General features: G+C 45.1%; 4 protein-coding genes and 1 long non-coding RNA gene across 5 annotated transcripts; 4 read left to right on the top strand and 1 right to left on the bottom strand.

Moving 5' to 3' along the window:
* Window positions 1-5,093: 5,093 nt before the first annotated feature.
* On the top strand, window positions 5,094-7,770 carry LOC136356719 (uncharacterized). Its single transcript, XM_066310971.1, has 6 exons — window positions 5,094-5,498; window positions 5,592-5,890; window positions 5,967-6,225; window positions 6,318-6,603; window positions 6,694-6,825; window positions 6,889-7,770. The coding sequence occupies exons 1-6, from the start codon at window positions 5,172-5,174 to the stop codon at window positions 7,176-7,178; spliced, it is 1,593 nt and encodes a 530-aa protein (XP_066167068.1). The 5' UTR covers window positions 5,094-5,171; the 3' UTR covers window positions 7,179-7,770.
* Window positions 7,771-10,561: 2,791 nt separating this feature from the next.
* On the top strand, window positions 10,562-13,948 carry LOC4338987 (aldo-keto reductase family 4 member C10). Its single transcript, XM_015784635.3, has 7 exons — window positions 10,562-10,865; window positions 10,991-11,041; window positions 11,136-11,212; window positions 11,332-11,419; window positions 11,645-11,917; window positions 13,230-13,484; window positions 13,606-13,948. The coding sequence occupies exons 1-7, from the start codon at window positions 10,713-10,715 to the stop codon at window positions 13,687-13,689; spliced, it is 981 nt and encodes a 326-aa protein (XP_015640121.1). The 5' UTR covers window positions 10,562-10,712; the 3' UTR covers window positions 13,690-13,948.
* Window positions 11,645-17,543, bottom strand: LOC4338985 (uncharacterized). The gene is made up of 9 exons (XR_010741408.1): window positions 17,281-17,543; window positions 16,179-17,156; window positions 15,323-15,383; window positions 14,842-15,175; window positions 14,086-14,275; window positions 13,874-13,985; window positions 13,639-13,754; window positions 13,107-13,470; window positions 11,645-11,996 (listed from the first exon to the last, which is right to left on the bottom strand). It is a non-coding gene; the product is annotated as an uncharacterized lncRNA (long non-coding RNA).
* On the top strand, window positions 14,865-17,118 carry LOC136356546 (NADPH-dependent aldo-keto reductase, chloroplastic-like). The gene is made up of 7 exons (XM_066310580.1): window positions 14,865-15,087; window positions 15,364-15,414; window positions 15,701-15,777; window positions 15,880-15,967; window positions 16,125-16,397; window positions 16,532-16,783; window positions 16,874-17,118. The coding sequence occupies exons 1-7, from the start codon at window positions 14,977-14,979 to the stop codon at window positions 16,955-16,957; spliced, it is 936 nt and encodes a 311-aa protein (XP_066166677.1). The 5' UTR covers window positions 14,865-14,976; the 3' UTR covers window positions 16,958-17,118.
* Window positions 17,544-17,726: 183 nt separating the features above from the next.
* On the top strand, window positions 17,727-19,590 carry LOC4338984 (uncharacterized protein At2g39795, mitochondrial). The gene is made up of 3 exons (XM_015784636.3): window positions 17,727-18,008; window positions 18,720-19,087; window positions 19,173-19,590. Exons 1-3 carry the CDS (start codon window positions 17,760-17,762, stop codon window positions 19,330-19,332), a joined length of 777 nt encoding a protein of 258 aa, XP_015640122.1. The 5' UTR covers window positions 17,727-17,759; the 3' UTR covers window positions 19,333-19,590.
* Window positions 19,591-19,919: the final 329 nt, after the last annotated feature.

The following is a 19,919-nucleotide window of genomic DNA, read 5'->3' as shown; positions in this document are numbered from 1 at the left end:
TATTCGGTGCGATTTCTTTTCTTTTACGGTAACAGAAAACGCGACACAAACAAACGGGACCACCTATACGTTTATCGATAAATTTTCTTCTAAAAATTTGACAGATGTAATTATAGTACAATCGTAGTGTAATTACACTGTAACTTATATGTAATTATACTGTAACTTGTATATAAGTTTCACATAATTTTGAATCGTTAAATCTATTACAAGATTTGTTTTGGTGAGGAAGAAAAAAATCACAGCACACACATATGTGTAAGGATTTGTTCCCACAACCTCCATTTTACCGAAATAACATATTACAGAGAGATTTTTGAAAGTTACATACAAGTTACACTATAATTACAGTGTAATTACATACAAGTTACAGTGTAATTACACTACGATTATACTATAATTACATCTGTCAAATTTTTAGGAGAAAATTTGTTAACAAATATATAGCAAAATCGCAAACAAATTGATCCCAAGCTGTCAGCCTGTGAGATCATCGTCCACTTCCCGGGCCTCTTTTCGCAGGCCAGAGAGCGGCGACGAATTTTTTTTATTTATAATTTTTCTTATTAAAAGTTTTACAAAAATAATTTTCCATTTTGAAAATTGACGGAAATAGTCGCCTACCGCCCTCTGGGAGGGCGATTTTTAAAAATCGCCCTCCCAGAGGGCGGCGAAAATGACGTGGCAGACGGCCGTTCGCTCTCGGGCGACGGCCGTCAACGAAATTTGCAGGCGGCCCCCTTGCCGCCCTCCGCGAGGGCGATTTTGTACTGTGCGGGGGGCCGCCTGCAAATGGGCGGCGAGGGGGGGGCATGGAAATTTGCAGGCGGCCCCCTTGCCGCCCTCCGCGAGGGCGATTTTGCACTGTGCGGGGGGCCGCCTGCAAATGGGCGGCGAGGGGGCATGGAATTTTGCAGGCGGCCCCCTTGCCGCCCTGGGGGAGGGCGATTTTTGCCTCCCCCCTATAAAGCCCAGCCCCTCCCCTATGAAATTTCATTATATTCACTAAAAATCCAAAAAAAACGAAAGAGAGAGAGAGGGGAGGGCAGCAGAAGGGGAGCGGCGAAGCCCTGCTGGTTCGCTCACTTCATCACAGGTATGCTCCCATACATCTTTTGCATTTGTACTAATATATTACGTTTGAGTACATATGTTGCGTTTTAGTTTTAGTTCCATATATTTTAGCAGATCTGTAGCACACAGCACATATGTGTAGATCCAGAGCATAGAATATAATAGAATGAATTGAGACATAGACAGTAGTGTTAATTGTAAGATGTAGTTTAGTTTGATCTGGAGAATGTAACCTACTTTTAGAAATTTAGAGAACAATATTGTAGAGAATGTAACTTAGGGCGTAGTACAGAAATGCGAGGTTAACGCAGTTATTGTTTTCATCAGGCACAATGTCAAGTAAGGTCACATTTCAGATAGTTCACGGTGAAGGAAATATTAGATTTGGTCCAGATGGTGTTGATCTGTCAGATTTTGTAATGACATCTAAGGGCATCGATAGGCCTGCGGAGAGAACATTTCAGTCAATTTATAGTTGGTTGTTGAGAGGATTTAGAATAGACCAAGAAGTCTACACAATGTCAGTATCTGTTGTAGTGAGTCGTGCAATAGAAGGTTATTTTTGGGAACTAATGCCGATGGACAGCACTGCTGCTTGGAGACGGTATGTGGAAATGGCTTTTGAACGGTCATGGCCCCTCGTTATATTTGTGTCGGTACAAGAGAAAGATACAAATGTTTCAATGCAAACCGAAGATGTGGAGGGTCCTAGCAATGCAGGGGATGTTGTTGGACCATCGATGCAAAATGAGGAAAATCAACCAAGGGAGGAGCAGGCCATGGGCATGGCGGATGAGGGGGAGAGAGTCGGTATAATTGTTGATGAAATGGAGAGGGAAGATTCGGATAATGAGCAAGCGGAGGACGACGCATCATCCGATGAGGAAGGTGATGTAATGGCCACTGATTGGGCAAATGAGGACTTCTCTGGTCTTGTTATATCAGAGGGTGATCATGTACCCTGGGAGTATAAGGAGTACGAGGTAATTGAGGGTGCAAGGTATGCTCATAAGGATGAGATGAAGGAGGCGGTGAAGCATTGGGCAGTTTCATTGCAGAGAGAGTTTAGGGTGGTCAAGTCAACAAATTATGTGTATGAAGTGAGGTGCATGAAGGAAGATTGTCCGTGGCGTGTCCATGCATATAAGGGTAAATGGAATGATTATTGGAAAGTTAGCATTGTGACCGAGCACAAGTGCTACTTACAAGGGGTGGAGAAGTATCACCGAAACATCACTTCAGCTTTTGTGGCAAGTGAGATGTACAGCAGTGTTGTTGGTAACATTGGCTTTGAACCAAAATCAATTATTAGGCACATCGAGAACAAATTCAAGTACACCATAAGCTATGCAAAGGCCTGGAGAGCCAAACAAAAGATCATTGAGATGAGGTATGGCACATTTGAAGCTTCTTATGATAATTTGCCTCGTTTGTTAGCCACCATTGCCCAGAGGAATAATAATACTTACTATGACCTACATACATTTACATCGGTTGAAGATAGAACAAAGAGTGTGCTGCAAAGAGCCTTTTTCTCATTGGGTGCTTGCATCAATGCTTTTGTGCATTGTCGACCTGTTCTATGCATAGATGGAACTTTTATGACAGGTAAATACCGAGGTCAGATATTGACAGCAATTGGGTGTGATGGGAACAACCAGGTTCTACCTATGGCTTTTGCATTTGTAGAGAGTGAGAACACTGAAAGCTGGTACTGGTTCCTAGAGAGAGTGCACATTGCAGTGGTGCGTATGAGGCCCAACGTTTGCCTTATACATGATCGTCATGCGGGTATGTTGCGGGCTATTGACTACTTGCAGAACGGTTGGGATGAGAAGGGACTTCCAGCTAAGTGGCCTGATGTTCGGAGTCGGTGGTGCATGCGTCACATGGGTGCAAATTTCTACAAGCAATTCAAGAACAAGCATCTTATGGAGCTCTTTAAGAGGCTCTGTGCACAGAACCAAGAGAAGAAATTTAATGAGTTGTGGGACAAGTTGGATGAGTTGACAACGAAGCAAACAGATGAGCAATCTCGCAGACCACAAGTTGAAGGTGACGAGCCTCCCATACCTCTTGGTGCATTACATGATGACCCACCAACAATGAGAAGGAGGTCAGGGTCGGCCATCAGAAATTTCTCTCAGTGGATTGAGAATGAGCCTAAGGAGAAGTGGGCTCTATTGTTCGACACCGATGGATCTCGGTATGGCATAATGACAACCAATTTGGCAGAGGTGTACAACTGGGTAATGCGAGGAGTTCGGGTACTTCCATTGGTTGCTATTGTTGAATTCATCCTTCACGGCACGCAAGCCTACTTTAGGGATCGATACAAGAAAATTGGTCCGTCCATGGCCGATAACAACATAGTGTTTGGCAACGTAGTGACAAAGTACATGGAAGATAAAATCAAAAAGGCACGGAGACATAGAGTTGTTGCTCAAGGCACACAAGTGCATCGGTATGAAATAATGTGTGTTGATAGGAGCAGGCGTGGTATCTATCGCAAGCAAGCCGTGCAGGAATGTGTCTTGAAGGCGGATGGTGGATGTACCTGCAGTTGTATGAAGCCGAAGCTTCATCACCTTCCTTGCTCACACGTTCTTGCTGCTGCCGGTGATTGTGGCATATCTCCCAATGTGTACGTCTCAAATTATTTCAGGAAAGAAGCAATCTTTCATACATGGAGTGAGGAGATATATGGGTTCGGGATCTCAGGATCTTACACAACGCTGAGTGCCCAAGTTTTTTATATTCCAGATCCATCTAAGTTTAGGGTGAAAAAGGGTTGACGCCAAACTAGACGCATCAGAAATGATATGGATGAGTCAGAAGCAGGTGGGAGGACTTTACGCTGCAGCAAGTGTGATCTGCGCGGCCATACTTACAAGACATGCCCGAAGAATGCAGAAGTTCCAAGCGGCGCAGATGCTAGTCCATCTGGACAGGCAAGTGATGGTAGGCGACCACCTGGTGAAGGAACAACAAGCAGGCGCGCAAGGCCAAGGCGTCGTCGCGCAGCAGGCGATTCCATGGTGTAACAATGCTTTCGATTTAGGAAATAACATGATGTAATGAGTGTTCGGACTAAATACTTCTATCGTGTAATTTCAATTCAATCTTGTTGTAATGAGTACCTCCGACTATTGTTGTACTAGTAGTATTGCGAACTATTCGGTGTTGTATCATAATGTTATCGTGATGAGTGTTCGGACTAAACACTTTTGTTTGTTTGTACTCTTGTTTAATATGTGTTAGTAATTCGCTTATGAACATTTATTACTTATGTTGAACTAATTATTTATATGTTTCTGATCAACCTATTTGATGCAGGTATGGCGTACGACACACCGGCGCTGTTGAACCGTGGGATTGACAGGAACCACCGCTCGTTCCTGTCAGCAGTCGAGGGTGCACAGCTCGGCACCTTCCGTCCACGCACGTCGCGCGAGTGGTTGCGTGTCGACCTCCGTCACGTTCCTTGGTACGCGTATGTTCACATTTCAACTCAACTTTGCTTTGTTTTATACTTATGTTTGAAGTTTGCTCTATACAGGTTGCGTGCGGCAGGCCTTCTACCACTTTGTAGGCTTGTTGAGGCGGCGGCGGACGACCGTGACCCAGCGAAGCGGTGGGATGCAGACCGGTCACTCCTTGCCGCTCTTGTAGACCGCTGGAGACCTGAGACGCACACGTTCCACCTTCCCTGTGGGGAGATGGCTCCGACACTGCAGGACGTGTCGTACCTGCTCGGGCTACCGCTGGCGGGAGCACCAGTTGGTCCCGTCGACGGTGTTTTTGGGTGGAAGGAGGATATCACTGCGCGCTTCGAGCAGGTGATGCACCTTCCACACCTAGGACCGACCACCACCCTTCCTCCGTACTCTACAGTCGGGCCTAGCAAGGCTTGGTTGCTCCAGTTCACTGTAAGTAAATAAGTTGTTATTATCATACGTGCTTATTTGCGACCGGATCAGTGTTTTGTACTAACATTTCATTCTTAACTGTAGGCGGACCTTCTGCACCCTGACGCTGATGATTACTCGGTCCGACGCTCCCTTGAGGCGTACCTGTTGTGGTTGTTCGGGTGGGTGATGTTCACTAGCACCCACGGGCACGCTGTGGACTTCCGGCTGGTCCACTACGCACGGTCCATCGCGGATGCTCAGCCACAGGACGTGCCGCAGTGGAGCTGGGGTTCTGCCGTGCTAGCAGCCACGTACCGTGCCCTCTGTGAGGCGTGCACGAAGACTGACGCGGGAGCGATCATCGCTGGCTGTCCTATGTTGCTTCAGCTTTGGGCAGCCGAGAGGTTTGCCATAGGGCGACCAGTGGTGGACAGCGCACCCTACGGGGTTGGTCGCAGCGCGCAGTGGCCAGAGGACGGTCCCACGATGGGGACTTACTGGTGTCGACGTGGGGTTAGTGCAACTTCGCTGCGTTATAAGTTTATCAGTCCTCTTCTTTTTTTTTCCTTCACATAACATGTCTAATTCCGATCATGTTTATTGCAGCGTCGTTACGCTCACGTCCAGGTGAGACGTGGTTACCCGGACTTCGTGTTCGAGTTTGACCGTCTCCAGCCGAGCGACGTCATCTGGGAGCCGTACACAGAAGAGGCCGTCGCTGCGAGAGCACCGCTAGGACTTTCGTCCTTGTGCACACGCGACCAGGCTTACTGGCTCACCATCCTGCCGATGGTGTTCGACATTTTCGTTGAGCCTCACTGGCCGCAGCGTGTGATGAGACAGTTCGGACTTAGGCAGGTGTTTCCCGGCAACGTGCAGCCGACCGTCCCCCCTGCCGACCACTCGTGAGTTCGGATTGTTCATTTCTAAATTTTTATGATAATTACATCATCGAGCCATACAATTTACCTCTCTTCACAGGTTGACTCGACGGGGACAGCTAGCAGGCGCACTTTGGGCTCCACGTGTACAGCAGTACGTTGACGACTGGGTGTTAGCTACAGAGGAGGTGATCAACGAGCTCTTCCCACACACGGAGGAGAACTACCGTGACTACCTTCGCTGGTACCTTCCTCGCACTCGTGCGCGTGTGACCTTCACTCCAGACGCCCCAGAGCCGCACGTTGCCGCTGTCACGGACGCGTATCCCACGCACCGTGACCGAGACTACTTCGTGGCGGTACGTCCAATTTGTATTACTTCCAACAATTATGTCATTTATCTTGCATAATATAGGACAACTACTGAATTTTTTATTTCCATCTTGCATAGGCTGATGCGGCACGGGATATCAGTGCCGATATCACCGCAGTCCAGGTGAGGTTGAACAGAGGTTTGCACTTGACTGACGTTGAGCAGAGGTCGACCTTCGACCGGATGCAGGAGAAGATGCGTGCGGTCATGCGCGTCTTCTCCTGTCGCAGCGCCGTGGACGTCGTACCTCCAGCTGGTCCGGTACACCCACGGCCTCGCGGTCCTACCGTCGGAGCAGGACCTCGTTTGTCTTCGAGCGCCCCTAGCTTCGGAGCAGTGCGACCTACAGCACCGGTTTCGCACGGTACAGTTCAGCCCAGATATTAGTTCATTTTTGTTTCAGCTTTTGCACGAATGTGTCACCATGTTTTAACTGCACGTTTCCTCATCGCAGGACCTCGTATGCCTTCGAGCGCGTTCGCAGGCACGACCGGCGCTTCCGCGAGCTCCGCAGGGGCGTTCGCCACCTCTTCAGGCGCGTTCGCCAGCTCTTCCTCTCACGGAGCGTCGATCCCTCGCCCACACGGTACTTTACTTTTTATTAATACTGTTAAATACCTATACGAAACTGATGGTCCTTGTCCAGCAGGATTTGCAGCCGGGATCTTCGGTACTGGGGCCTCTTCGTCTCACGCCGGTAGGACTGGTCCTACTAGCCAGTTCTACGACGACGACTTGCACGGTGCAGACCACCAGGACGTACTAGGCTCCTCTCAGCTTGGAGGAGCTCCAGAGGCGCACACTCAGGAGCAGCCAGAGGTCACACCTGTACAGGCAGGACGGGTTGGCCGTGCCGTACCCCCGGACCGACTCACGTACTCCCAGGGGCACATTAGGGCGCAGGGTAGGAGGGACAGGGGTAAGAGGCCTCGTCAGTAGTGTTCTACCTCTTCAGTCCTTATGTGACCGTTTCTTTTGGCTTACAAACTTGTAAAGCAGTACTACTTTTGCTATTACTACTGCAGTACTACTTGTGTTTGTCTCGTCTACGTAGTTCTTTTCATTCGTATGGTGCTTGAACAACTTATGCTCACAACAACACACTTTCGGCGCTTCACGGTAGTGCCATATCCAGTAGCGCGCACAGTCCACAACAGCACACATGAAAAGCGGCAGCTCGAGTTATCACTATCAACTTTCGGCGCTGCCTGTTGACATAAAGTGAATCACGCCCACGCGTGATCGTCTTGTCACATCTAATGAATAATGTATCTCATTGAGTTCACATATATTGCAGTGAAAACGACGCTATATAATTGACAATCTGAAGGCAACCTCTTCATATCTTCTTTCCCACTACCACACCACACACGAAAATGGAAGCCTATTAATTGGTAATACGTAATCTAGAATTGAGATTATGTACAACATTCTTCACTACAATTTTACATTTTGGCAGCAAACCAAATATGATCAAATGCAATTTTACCTTACCAAATATTTGGTAGTGCCAAAACTTGCTTATATTTTGGCATTAACAAAATATTTGTACGGTAACATTCCAAATATGCCCTAAAAAATAATAAAATTGTATTTTACCAATCTTGAAGATTTTAATCTTGTATAGTTTTCAATATAAAAAGATTTGATAACTATTGATATTTATATAAAAAAAATATAGAGCACAGTACAAAATCGCCCTCCCCCAGGGCGGCAAGGGGGCCGCCTGCAAAATTCCATGCCCCCTCGCCGCCCATTTGCAGGCGGGCCCCCGCACAGTGCAAAATCGCCCTCGCGGAGGGCGGCAAGGGGGCCGCCTGCAAATTTCCATGCCCCCCCTCGCCGCCCATTTGCAGGCGGCCCCCCGCACAGTACAAAATCGCCCTCGCGGAGGGCGGCAAGGGGGCCGCCTGCAAATTTCGTTGACGGCCGTCGCCCGAGAGCGAACGGCCGTCTGCCACGTCATTTTCGCCGCCCTCTGGGAGGGCGATTTTTAAAAATCGTCCTCCCAGAGGGCGGTAGGCGACTATTTCCGTCAATTTTCAAAATGGAAAATTATTTTTGTAAAACTTTTAATAAAAAAAATTATAAATAAAAAAAATTCGAGCGGCGACATCGGGTAATACATGGGCTGGAAAAAATGATGAGGCCCATGGCATATCTAGGCCCATGTAGCGTGCTGCGGGCCTGTGGGCAAGATGCCAACAGATTAGCGCTCCACTCCAGCACACAGCACGGCAGCACCGACAAACGTCTTGTGCGGCGGCGGATCGCCATCGGAGAGTGGTGGAGCGCCGACCGGCCGTAGCTGTCGTCGTCGTCGTCGTCGTCGAGCGTTTCGTTCGGGCAGCGCTCTGCTAGGCGTCTGCCCCCGACACAATCTTATCACCATTATTAGGTCTGTTCGGTAAAGTTTCAGTTTAGGTTTAGTCGTACAGTTTCAGCTCTATTCAAAACATGACGAAAGTTGGCTGAAGTGTTTTCACAAATAAACTAGAAATGTGGAGCTAGAATTCGGATACTCTATAACTTTACTCCATGTCTCCATACTTAACTCTTAGAGTTGAATTTAGAAGTTTGGAACCTATTAAACATGTCCTTAGCATTGGTTGCTAACCCTTACGTTTGTAATTAAATCCATTGCCGGTAGTAGCTATAGCGTGAGTTCTAATTTGTAAATAGCAATTAGCTATAATAACTTTGTCGTTCTTCGTAAGCATATTTTTTGAACGGTTAAACAGTGTTATATATAAAAGTTTTTAAAAGAATCAAATAAATCCATACCTCTTCTCTACAATTATAAAAGTTGAAGATGTTTTTGTCGGTACTTTGATACGTCATCCGTATTTGAGTCAGTTATTGAGTTCATTCGCTTTTGGAATTACAAATTTAGATTTGAGTAGGTTTTTAAATTTGTTTGCTTTTGAAAATATATAGAGAAGGAGTCGTATACGAAATCTCTTTAAAAAAACTCGCATGCTAACTTAAGACGATCTAATTGTAGCTCATGATCTTGTAAAAATAATATCCAAGCAAATTCTTACAGTGAATTTCACTTTAGCTAAACCGTATAACAATAATAAGATTAAGATAACCTTCACCTATTGCAACGCATGAGCATTTTTTTAGTTTATTTTTAATTTTAAAACAATTAATATTTATTTGATTAATTTTAAAACTTTGCCGCCGGCCACGTCACCTCGCTCAAGCTCCCCCGGAGGCCTAGACGGTCACGTCGTGCCGCTCAAGCTCGAGCTCTGCCACCAGAAGTGCCACCGCGAGCACTGCGCCGGCGATGCCACTGCGCTCAAGCTCCGCCACCAGAAGTGCTGCCACGAGCACTGCACCGGCGACGCCACTACGCTGGAGCTCTGCCACTAGAAGTGTTGCTGGTATTTATTATGAGCACAGAATAATCTGCAAGCGCACATATACCGTTGTAGCTTTTACCAAGAGTATCCTAGGGTAGCGTATCCACAGAGAACGTATGTGCACAATTTAAGAACATGATTCTTCCAAGAGCAACAATTAAATGATAGGATTGGGATAGAGAGGATTTCTATGAGTTAATTAACTTAATTTAAGTTAAGGTAAAACTATATCAATTACTTTTATGCTAAAATTGACGGTCGGATTTGGTACTTGAGGAACGTCAACAACTACCGCCACGAGCACCGCGCTAGCAACGCCACTATGTCGAGTTCAACCGCCTACTATGCTTGCGGGCTCGAGCACCGCTACCGTCCGTGCTGCCGCACTCGTCCTCCGCCGCCGGACACGTTGTCGTCGAAAGCGTCATTGCGCTCAGACCGTTCCCTCTCCTGCTCCCTTGCTCACTCGCTCTAGACCGTAGGAGGAAGAAGAGATGAGCATGCATGAGAGGAGGGGATGAACAAGGGCAGTATGATCCAAGAAAAATAAAAAATGCAGCAAAGGGATATGTGGTGGTATGTATCTGATTTCAACATATATTTACAATGCTATTGTTCCAATTAGATAAATGGTAATGACATATTTTTTTCCGGGGTAATGACATATTTTAAAACTGTCAAATTTATAACAACATATATTCAATTAACCTTTTTTATTTACTCGTGAGTCTATCAAAGATCAAAATAATAAAGATATAGATACAGATACATATACATATACATATACATATACATATACATATATATACACACACACGTATACATAGATATAGTGTTATAAAGGAGAGAGATATAGATAGATGTAGATATAATAATCAGATAGTACAAGAAACAGCTGCCGGTCGTCTGCTATAAAAACCTCCAGCCATCTCTAAATGCGTGGCCCATGGTGTCGGATTCATAGCCGCGACGAAATCCCCATCCCTAAGTGTCACTACTACTGGTACGGTGATGTGTACATCTCGCCCACCGGCACGAGCTCGCCGCGCTTTCCATTATTAGCCGCTCTTGCAAGTGTGAAGTGTCCAGGTAGCCATTTTGCATGCATTTTCCGGCTTGTGTACAGTGCTTGCAGCAGAATACCATGGCCCGCTGCTTCGTCCTCAACACCGGCGCCAAGATCCCGTCGGTCGGGCTCGGCACATGGCAGGCCGAGCCGGGCGTCGTCGGCAATGCCGTCTACGCCGCCGTCAAGGTGATGTTGCGTTGTCTGAATTTCGTGACAAGTTAATTTTTCATGTGTCTTTTGTGCTGTCTGAATTTTCACGCAGGTTAATTTTTCATGTTCTTTTGTGCTGTCTGAATTGTATGCTTCTACAGGCTGGTTATCGGCACATCGATTGTGCTCAAGCCTACTTCAACGAAAAGGAGGTAAATTACTAAATTTGTCTCCAATTTGCCTAGTTAAGTGAACGATCTCTGAGTTTTCAGAGCAGCCTAACCAGTAACCACTGTGGCTCTGTAGATTGGGGTCGCTCTCAAGAAAGTGTTCGACGAGGGCATAGTCAAGCGCGAAGATATATTCATCACCTCCAAACTCTGGTTAATTACCTTCTTAATTTCATCCTCATTCCAAAACCTCCAAACATTCTTGGCTTAGGCGAGCACCAGCAATTACAGTAATCTTGGAACATGACTGAAGAACTCGCAACTTCTTGCAGGTGCACTAACCATGCTCCGGAGGATGTCCCGGTTGCACTGGACAGCACGCTTCAGGATTTGCAGACCGACTATGTGGATCTTTACCTTGTGAGTATGCAATGCGTGTGAGATTCATGTTCCATTTCGTGATAAGTTTCAGTCCATTTCTGGAGATGTTCTGGTTCTGGTTGTTCCTTTCTTCTTTTTTTTTAGCCGTGTGTATTTTATACAAAGACCGAGGGTGACTATTGTATGATGTAATTAACTGAGTTTAAATAAAGCTTTCATTATCTTAAAAGTATCCGAGTTGAGGATGCTCACGCTGTTCGTCAGATCCACTGGCCAGTGAGGATGAAGAAGGGCGCCGGCTTTGGCGGGCAAAACGTCCTCCCGACCGATATCCCGGCGACGTGGGCGGCGATGGAGAAGCTCCACGACTCCGGCAAGGCTCGCGCCATCGGCGTCAGCAACTTCTCGAGCAAGAAGCTGGAGGACCTGCTCGCCGTCGCACGCGTGCCGCCGGCCGTCGACCAGGTGGAGTGCCACCCGGTGTGGCAGCAGACCAAGCTCCGCAAGTTCTGCACCTCCAAAGGAATCCACCTCTCAGTATGTTGCTCAGCACTGCAAACTACCGCTCCCTTTATTCTCAGATACTCCCTCCGGGATTTTGGTTGAATAGGATATCCTATATACGTGTATTATCAAACAAAAATCTCTTATATTTTGCGATGGAGGAAGTAATTAACATTGGCATTATTTAAGCATAAACTTTGAACCTTTTTTTACAGAAAGTTTTATAAACATATGAAAATACACTATATTATTGAAGTATATAAGTTATAAATATAACCATACAATTTCATCACAATATAATCATTTGAAAGCAATATGTGGTCAATGTGAGATAACCTCAGTTTACTGTGTCAGTTATTCATGAATGAGTACATTTATAGGGGAGTGGATTCTAATTCCTCGATGGGATGTCCCCTCGTATATTTTTTTTTCAAATTCGATACAAATAGTCGTAAAAAATATGAAAAAAAATAACTATGTTGAGTATTGTGATATCTATCTGTCAAAAAAAATTAAATTCGACTTACACATCGAGAAATAAAAAAGACAAATTCAGATGTGAACAGTACACTACTATTCATATGCTGAATTTATCTTTTTATATCTCGATGTGAGTTTGGACCTAAGATTTTATGGAGTTGTATAGATAGGAGTACATCCATTTTTTAATAAAATGACACAGTTAACTTTTTTATAAGCATTTGATCATTTGTCTTATTCGAATTTTTTAATGCGAATATAAAAAATAAGTCATGCTTAAAGAACATTTGACGATAAATCAAGTCATAATAAAATAAATAATAATTACATATTTTTTTTAATAAAACGAATGGTCAAACGTATCTTAAAAAGTCGACGGTGTCACATAGTAAAAAACAACAGCGTCATATATTAAAAAACAAAGAGAGTATATTGTATGAGTGTTATCAATTTTTTCCAGAATTTTTATAACCGTTTGAATGGTTTTTAAGCAAATGAAGGGACATCCCCTTAAGGGATCAAAATAGTTCCCCCATTTACAGTGGTAGTAGTACTACTAGTATTACAATCGGTAGAAGTGATTCTAGCTGTAGTTTTATGATTTCTACTACCAGAAGTACCAGTAGTTAAGGTGGTAGTATAAATTAGATATCATCCATTAGCTTAGATAAGATGAACGGTCTAAATTGATTCTACTACCAGTAGAATCAATTGTAGAACACATAGAAAGAGAGTAATTAACCTGCCTGATGCTGAACAGCTGAAGCTATTCTGAACAGGATATCACCCAACTCTGAACTTCTCCTTCAGTGCATTATCCTAGTGATGTGCTTCAAATCTTCTTCTTTGTCATGCGTCACTGCAGGCGTACTCGCCGTTGGGCTCGCCGGGGACAGCGTCGGTGAAAGCGGTGGGCAATGTGCTCGCGCACCCGGTGGTCGTCTCCACGGCGGAGAAGCTGGGGAAGACGCCGGCGCAGGTGGCTCTACGGTGGGGGATTCAGATGGGGCACAGCGTGCTCCCGAAGAGCACCCACGAGGAGAGGATCAAGGAGAACATTGACGTCTATGACTGGTCCATCCCGGAGGACCTGTTCATCAAGCTCTCTGAAATCGAGCAGGCAAGGCCGGAGTCAGCTTCAGCAGCAGACGCTCTGAAACTCTGTTCTTGTTGGGTCTTTTTTTTTTGGGCAAGATGGTGAATTGGTGATGGTTCTCATGAATGGCGATTTTGATTTGCAGATGAAGCTGATCCGTGGAGAATTCTGGACTCACCCGGAAGGCGTCTACAAATCAATCGAAGAGCTTTGGGATGGCGAAATCTAATGATCGACTTGGCTGGACTGAAGTTTGCTTTCTTCGTGTGGGTGAAAAACTGGAAACTGCCATTGCTGCAAATAAAGTGGGGAAATGTTAATCAATGAATGAATAAAAGGAGTTTAAGTCTACAGCTACCATTTTGCTGGTACTGGCGTGTATTTTTACAAGAACCGGAATCCAGAATCTTTACCGGCAAAATTATCAGTAATTTGGACATTTGTTTAAAAGAAGGCTTTATCACAGATTTTGGATGTAGTTTGACGTCTGCTTTCTTCTGCTCACTCGCTCAGTTCCTTAGTAACCTGCGATACGTTTTTCCTAGGTGTAAATGTAACTTTTGTGTGGCTAACTAAAGCATGCCAATTCAATAAAGTATTTTAAAACATATACAAAATGTTTCACCTCAACGAGTCCCCGCCAGGCGATGGCATCAGGTCAGCACTCCAGTTCGCCACTCTGATCTGAGGTCTCAGCCTCTCACCATCTTCTGCGGTACCAGCTAGCCAGGCCCCTCACCTGCCGGGGACAGGACATCACCGGGCAGTGTCCAGCAGCTCACGGACCCCGCACCAGCAGCACAACCTGCCCGCCACTGCCATTGAACAAGTGAAGGCGAGTTCATTGGGGAAGAAGCATTGGCAGTGTTAGAATTGTCACCTGATGGCATAAGTGTTTACTAGATAATAGATAACTTGGCCGCTGCATCTCTGATGGCATAAATGGGCATGAGTTTGCGATATGAGTAGCATATTTGGGACAAGTAAAATTTCAGTGACATAAGATGTTTTCTCTCAAGTGTACAATGATTTTTAAATGCTGCCAGTAAGTAGTTAGTCAGCATCTTGATTTTGTTGTATGACTTCAGCAGCTAATATTTCTAGTTAAACTTGTTTCGAAAGTCTTTCTGAAATATAAATTGACTTGACTCACCCTTAAAATAAATTACTTGAGCTGTGATGCTTGCCTATTGCCTTCTCTTTGGCAGATCAATTGCCAAGATGCGATTTCTCTATTTCAAATTGCATTAGCTTCGTCAGTTGCAGGTTTCTCTAAGTCTCATCTAGAGTGGTCAATTATGTATTATTAAATGGATTCTGGAAGCTCTTATTTTAGAGTATACTACTGGTGATCACCGGGCTCATTTCAACCGCTGCATACCTTGGCTACCTACCATTAGTGCTCAGATCTTCTTGCTCAGACACCAGGTAAGCTCAAGTTCGCTCTCTGTTGGATTCCATCGACACAAGAAGAGGAAGCTTGGAAACCAAGGACAGTTTGATCTTTGGAGTGAATATGGCTGAATCCTTTGTCCTAAACACCAACGCGGCGATCCCATCAGTCGGTCTTGGCACCTGGCAAATTTCACCAGGTGCTGTTCAAGATGCCATCCGCGCTGCTGTCCAGGTCTTTTCATTTCTTCTTGATGATTAACAATCAATATAGGCGATAGTCTTATTATCTTCTATTTCGTTGTTACTCATGCTGCACCCACCTGCGTATAACAATCATGTCGATCGACTGGATTTTTCTGTTCATTCATTTGCTCAGTTAACCCAAAAAAGGTTAATTAATACCTGAAATGATGACATTTTTCAACTTCTTTTGAAGAAAATATGAACAGTTCTCATCTGGTCCTTACCTCTGTTTGGATGTAAATGTTATCTTCTTGTACTGGTGCAGGTTGGATATCGTCATATTGACTGTTCTCCACAGTATGGTAATCAGAAAGAGGTAAGTTGCTCCTGAAACCTTCATGCTTCTATTTTATATAAGCTTAAACTGAAATGCAAGGATATCTGAAATACGTAGTAACTTTATATTTCTTATACACCGTTTGCGGTTGATTCCAATAATAGTTTGACAAATGTTGCACTAAGAATGACAAAGTAATATCACGCAGTTGGTGTCAGAGCCTTGCAGTTTAAGGTTTTAAGAGTGATTCAACTACATTTCTTCACTGTCAAATACTCATCCCTCTAGAGTTAAAAGTAGGCAAAAGTTGCGTCCGCTTTTGGAGGTTGGTTTGGCACTGAAGAAATTATTTGACGAAGGTGCGGTTAAGCGTGAAGATTTATTCATCACATCTAAACTGTGGTAGGTTGTAAAACTATACTACCTTTCGTATTGCATATTTTTTCTTATATAAAACGATTAATGAAGTCAATTCACTGTAAGAAAATGTTCCAAAATTTTCAGGTGCACACACCATGCTCCAGAAGATGTGCCAGAGGCGATTAATACCACATTAAAGGATCTGCAGCTTTACTACTTAGATTTGTACCTAGTAAAATATCCTAAGCCTATACTTCTTGTAAAAAGAAAACTATTCAGTTATAAATAGTATTTGCATTTGTGCCATGGGTTCTTCTTACTCTTTGTAACAGGAATTCCTAATCCATTGTGACAATCTTTAATCTCTCCTACAATTTATCACGTCACAGGTCCACGGTCCAGTTCGTGCCAAGAAAGGTACTAAATTGAGTGTGGAAAATTACCTCAAGCCTGATATCCCAGCTACATGGCAAGCAATGGAGAAGTTGTATGATTCAGGCAAAGCTCGTGCCATTGGCGTGAGCAATTTTTCATGCAAGAAGCTGGAGGACTTGCTCAATGTTGCTCGCGTGCCTCCAGCGGTCAACCAGGTGGAGTGCCATCCGGTTTGGCAGCAAGGCAAGCTCCGGAAGCTCTGCCAATCCAAGGGCGTTCATCTTTCTGTAAGTTCGAACTGTATTAAGACGTTCCTATGATCCTCTCACTGTTTACTTTCCATTTCTTTCCAACTTTGGTCAGCAACTCAGCATATTAATCATTTACTTCACTCTGATTTGTTTTCATGCTATTCTTGCAGGCATATGCACCATTAGGTTCACCCGGATCACCAGGGAACGATGGACCAAACGTTCTGAGCCATCCTACTGTGATTTCCATTGCCAAGAAGCTGCAGAAAAGTCCTGCTCAGGTTGCTCTTCGCTGGGGTATTCAGATGGGACAGAGCGTGCTCCCAAAGAGCGACAATGAGGTGTGGACAAGGGAGAACATTGACATATTTGACTGGTGCATCCCTGAAGAACTGATGGCAAAGTTCTACGAGATTCAACAGGCATGGCTCCATATTTTGACAAATTACTTGCTGAAAGCCTGATACTCTAAAGATTTTTCCTGAGCTGTACGTTCTGTTTGCAACATGCAGGTTAGGCTTTTCAAGTACGAATTCTTGACCCATCCGACGAGCTTTTACAAGTCGCTGGAGGATTTCTGGGACGGGGAGATCTAAAGCCAGCAGCCAAATTCAGTTCCCCAGTTCAGCTGCTCGTGGCGTTGCATAACAGTTCACCGTGTTTAGATGCTTCGAATCAAATGTATCCAGGATAGGGATGAACACTTTGTGATGGATCCCAAAAACTGTCTTGAGTTCGTCGATTTCTAGCATTCTCATAAGCTCATTGTTCAGTCTGACTGCCTGAGTCTTTTTCCTGGAAAATCAAGAAAAAGAAGAACCGTGAGAAGCAGCCATCAAGCAGGCCGTGCAAGAGAAATTTGGCGCCGGCCGCGGCGGCGCAGCGCGCAGCGAGGGTAGTATTAGTACACCTTCCTCACCAAGGGAGATGGGAGGTGGTCGGCGTACGGCAGGAGAGGCCGGAGTCCGGCGTGATGCCGTGATGACGCCGCAACGCGGCATCCGCGAGCGGGGGCCACCGCCGCGGCAGCGGGGGTGGGGAGGAGGTGACGAAGCTGACCTGGGCGCTTCGGCTCCATATTCCCGGAGGAGTAGAACGGCCGCGCGGTTTGCCGGCCGAGATCCTTCCCCCGCCGCCGCCGGCCCGCCGCGCCGCCGCGCCGGTATCCTCTGCCCGCGGATTGGATCGTGCGTGGGCGTGTGGCCCAAAAAAGAATGGCCCACATGTCAGCCGCGATCCAGTTCTAGCCCAACAACTATGGGCCGCGCCTTATACCGTTCCGGCCCAACATGGATGGGCCTAACGTGGAATCCAACGGTCCAGAAGCGTCGGCACCTTCAGCTCGACGGTAATGGGGAAAGACCTGAGAAAACCCTCGCAAAAACCTTTGCGGCGTCCATGGCCGTCTCCTCTACCCTACGGCGAGCTCGATCTCACCCCTCCTGGGCGGCCGCCGCGCGCGGCCTCCTCGCCACCTGGGGCGCCGGATCCGGCGGCCGCGTTCGTCATCCGCGGCATGGCGCCGCGTCCGCGTCGTTGTTCTCATCGTTGTCCAGTTCTCAGACGAGCGCCGCCGACGCACAGCTCCTCCGGGTCATAAACATGGAGATCTCCTACGCCCAGAAAGATTGCAAGAATCGCAACTGGGTATTTACTACTCATCTCATCCCTCACTGATGATTTCCGTTTTTGTGGACAAAAGACTCAGAGAGAAAACAACATCTGCGATTAAGTTCGCCTCTTTAGAGTTTAGACGCCGCTTGAATCGTGTTCCTGGCTATGAGGCTCATCGTTCCGCTTATACTTATGCTTATCCATGCGACCTTTAGCAACCAAAAATTGATTTGGGGGTAAAACTTTTATATATGTCCTTAATGATTCGAAAGTAAATGTTGTAAAATAAACTGCAATGAAAAAACCGTAAAATCAACTTGAAAATTAAGTTTTAAAATTTAAATTTTGGCTTATAAGCATAAGCAAAACGATAGGGGCTATAAACTTTGTTTGTTGCAATTTATGGGCACGTCTGTTTAGACTTTGAAAGGAAAAGTGTACCATTATAGTACATGGCAAACTATATCAGACAAGAAGCTTACTAGGGGCTGTTTAGATTGTAGTCAAAATAAACCTAATGTCAAAATTTTGGCAATTTGGCAATATTTCCAAGTTTTGGCAGGATTTCTTATTTATTTACTAGAGTTTGGTAAGAAACTAAATGGATGCACATATTTAGCAACTTTGCTAAAAAATGGTATAGTTTGAAATGGCATCAATCTGAACAAGCCCTAGATTTCTGAGATGCTGAAAGATGCCATCCTTTTTAATATGGAATTGTAATGTGTGTTTATGTTCTGCCAGTCAAAGGAATTAGGTGAAGGCTTTCCTTTTGAAATCCAAGATAAGGATGGTACCAACATGATGACGCTTAAGAGGAGTGACCATAAAGAACAAATTGAAGTGGAAGTGTTCTTGCCAAGCGCTGTCAATGAAGCTGAGGAAAATGGCGAGCCAGAGGATCAGTGTGAAGATGGCAAACATAGAACTCACATTGGCAATGGTGTCCCGGCCCAGTACTGTATCCCTTTGATAGTGAGGGTTCGCAAAGAAGCAGCTTCATATTTGAAAATCAGCTGTAGCTCTTACCCTAACGAACTCATCATTGAGAGCTTGTCGTTTGAACCGAATGATGAATCTGGTGATTCGGCCAGTCTTGAAGCTAAGTTGAGGTGAGCATCACCCCCCCCCCCCCTTTTTTTAATTCTATGGTGCATTTTGTAGTTTTACTGATCATGGATGTAAACTCTTTTGCAGTAATCTTCCTGAGGAATTTCAGAAGGCAGTGTATTCCTACTTGAAGAGTAGGTGCATTTCGACTGATATTACCGACTTCTTACATGCGTACATGATAAACAAAGAGTGCCATGAATACTTGTCTTGGCTGAGAAAAGTGAAGGGTCTGATTAAAAGTTGAATAAAAGTGAGGAATGGGAGCGCCATCTTGTACTTTTCGTAGTTTGGCCATGTTTCTTTTCCTTGAAATTCTGTTTTCACCGGGTTTAGATGTGCCCAAAGAGAACCAAAAAAAATTCAAGAACAAGTTTATCTTGACCAGTTTTGATTAGCAGCAATGACCAGTATTGCAGCCTTCCGCTAATAACTGTGACCAGGAGGCATTGCTGGTTGCTGCTAGCCTGCTACTCACTCACAACACGTCACATTTGATGGGATCTATGACGATCATGCAATTCGCTACAAAGATTTCACCTATGATATGTAAACTTTTGTTGTTCTGCTCCAATCCTAGCAATTTAGTGCTAATCACTAAAGGATCTTACAGAAATGCTTAGAACTGAGTATAATTCAGTCCAGGATCATGAATTTCGTAGGCAGGTTGGAGACAAACTTTATAATAACCAGAAGAAATCCGTTTACACCACACTGATGACTTTCAGATTTTGTATCCAAATGATGAAAAGGTTTACGGAAAACAAGTCGTTTGGAAGCATGTGGTATACGATGTAACCATACACTGATACAAACTAACCTCAATGACTATAG

The sequence above is a fragment of the Oryza sativa genome, chromosome 5, assembly GCF_034140825.1.
Source record: "Oryza sativa Japonica Group chromosome 5, ASM3414082v1".
In the NCBI taxonomy this organism is placed as follows: Eukaryota; Viridiplantae; Streptophyta; class Magnoliopsida; order Poales; family Poaceae; genus Oryza; species Oryza sativa.
The sequence above is the reverse complement of the archived record's forward strand: the minus strand, read 5'-3'. Positions and strand labels throughout refer to the sequence as shown.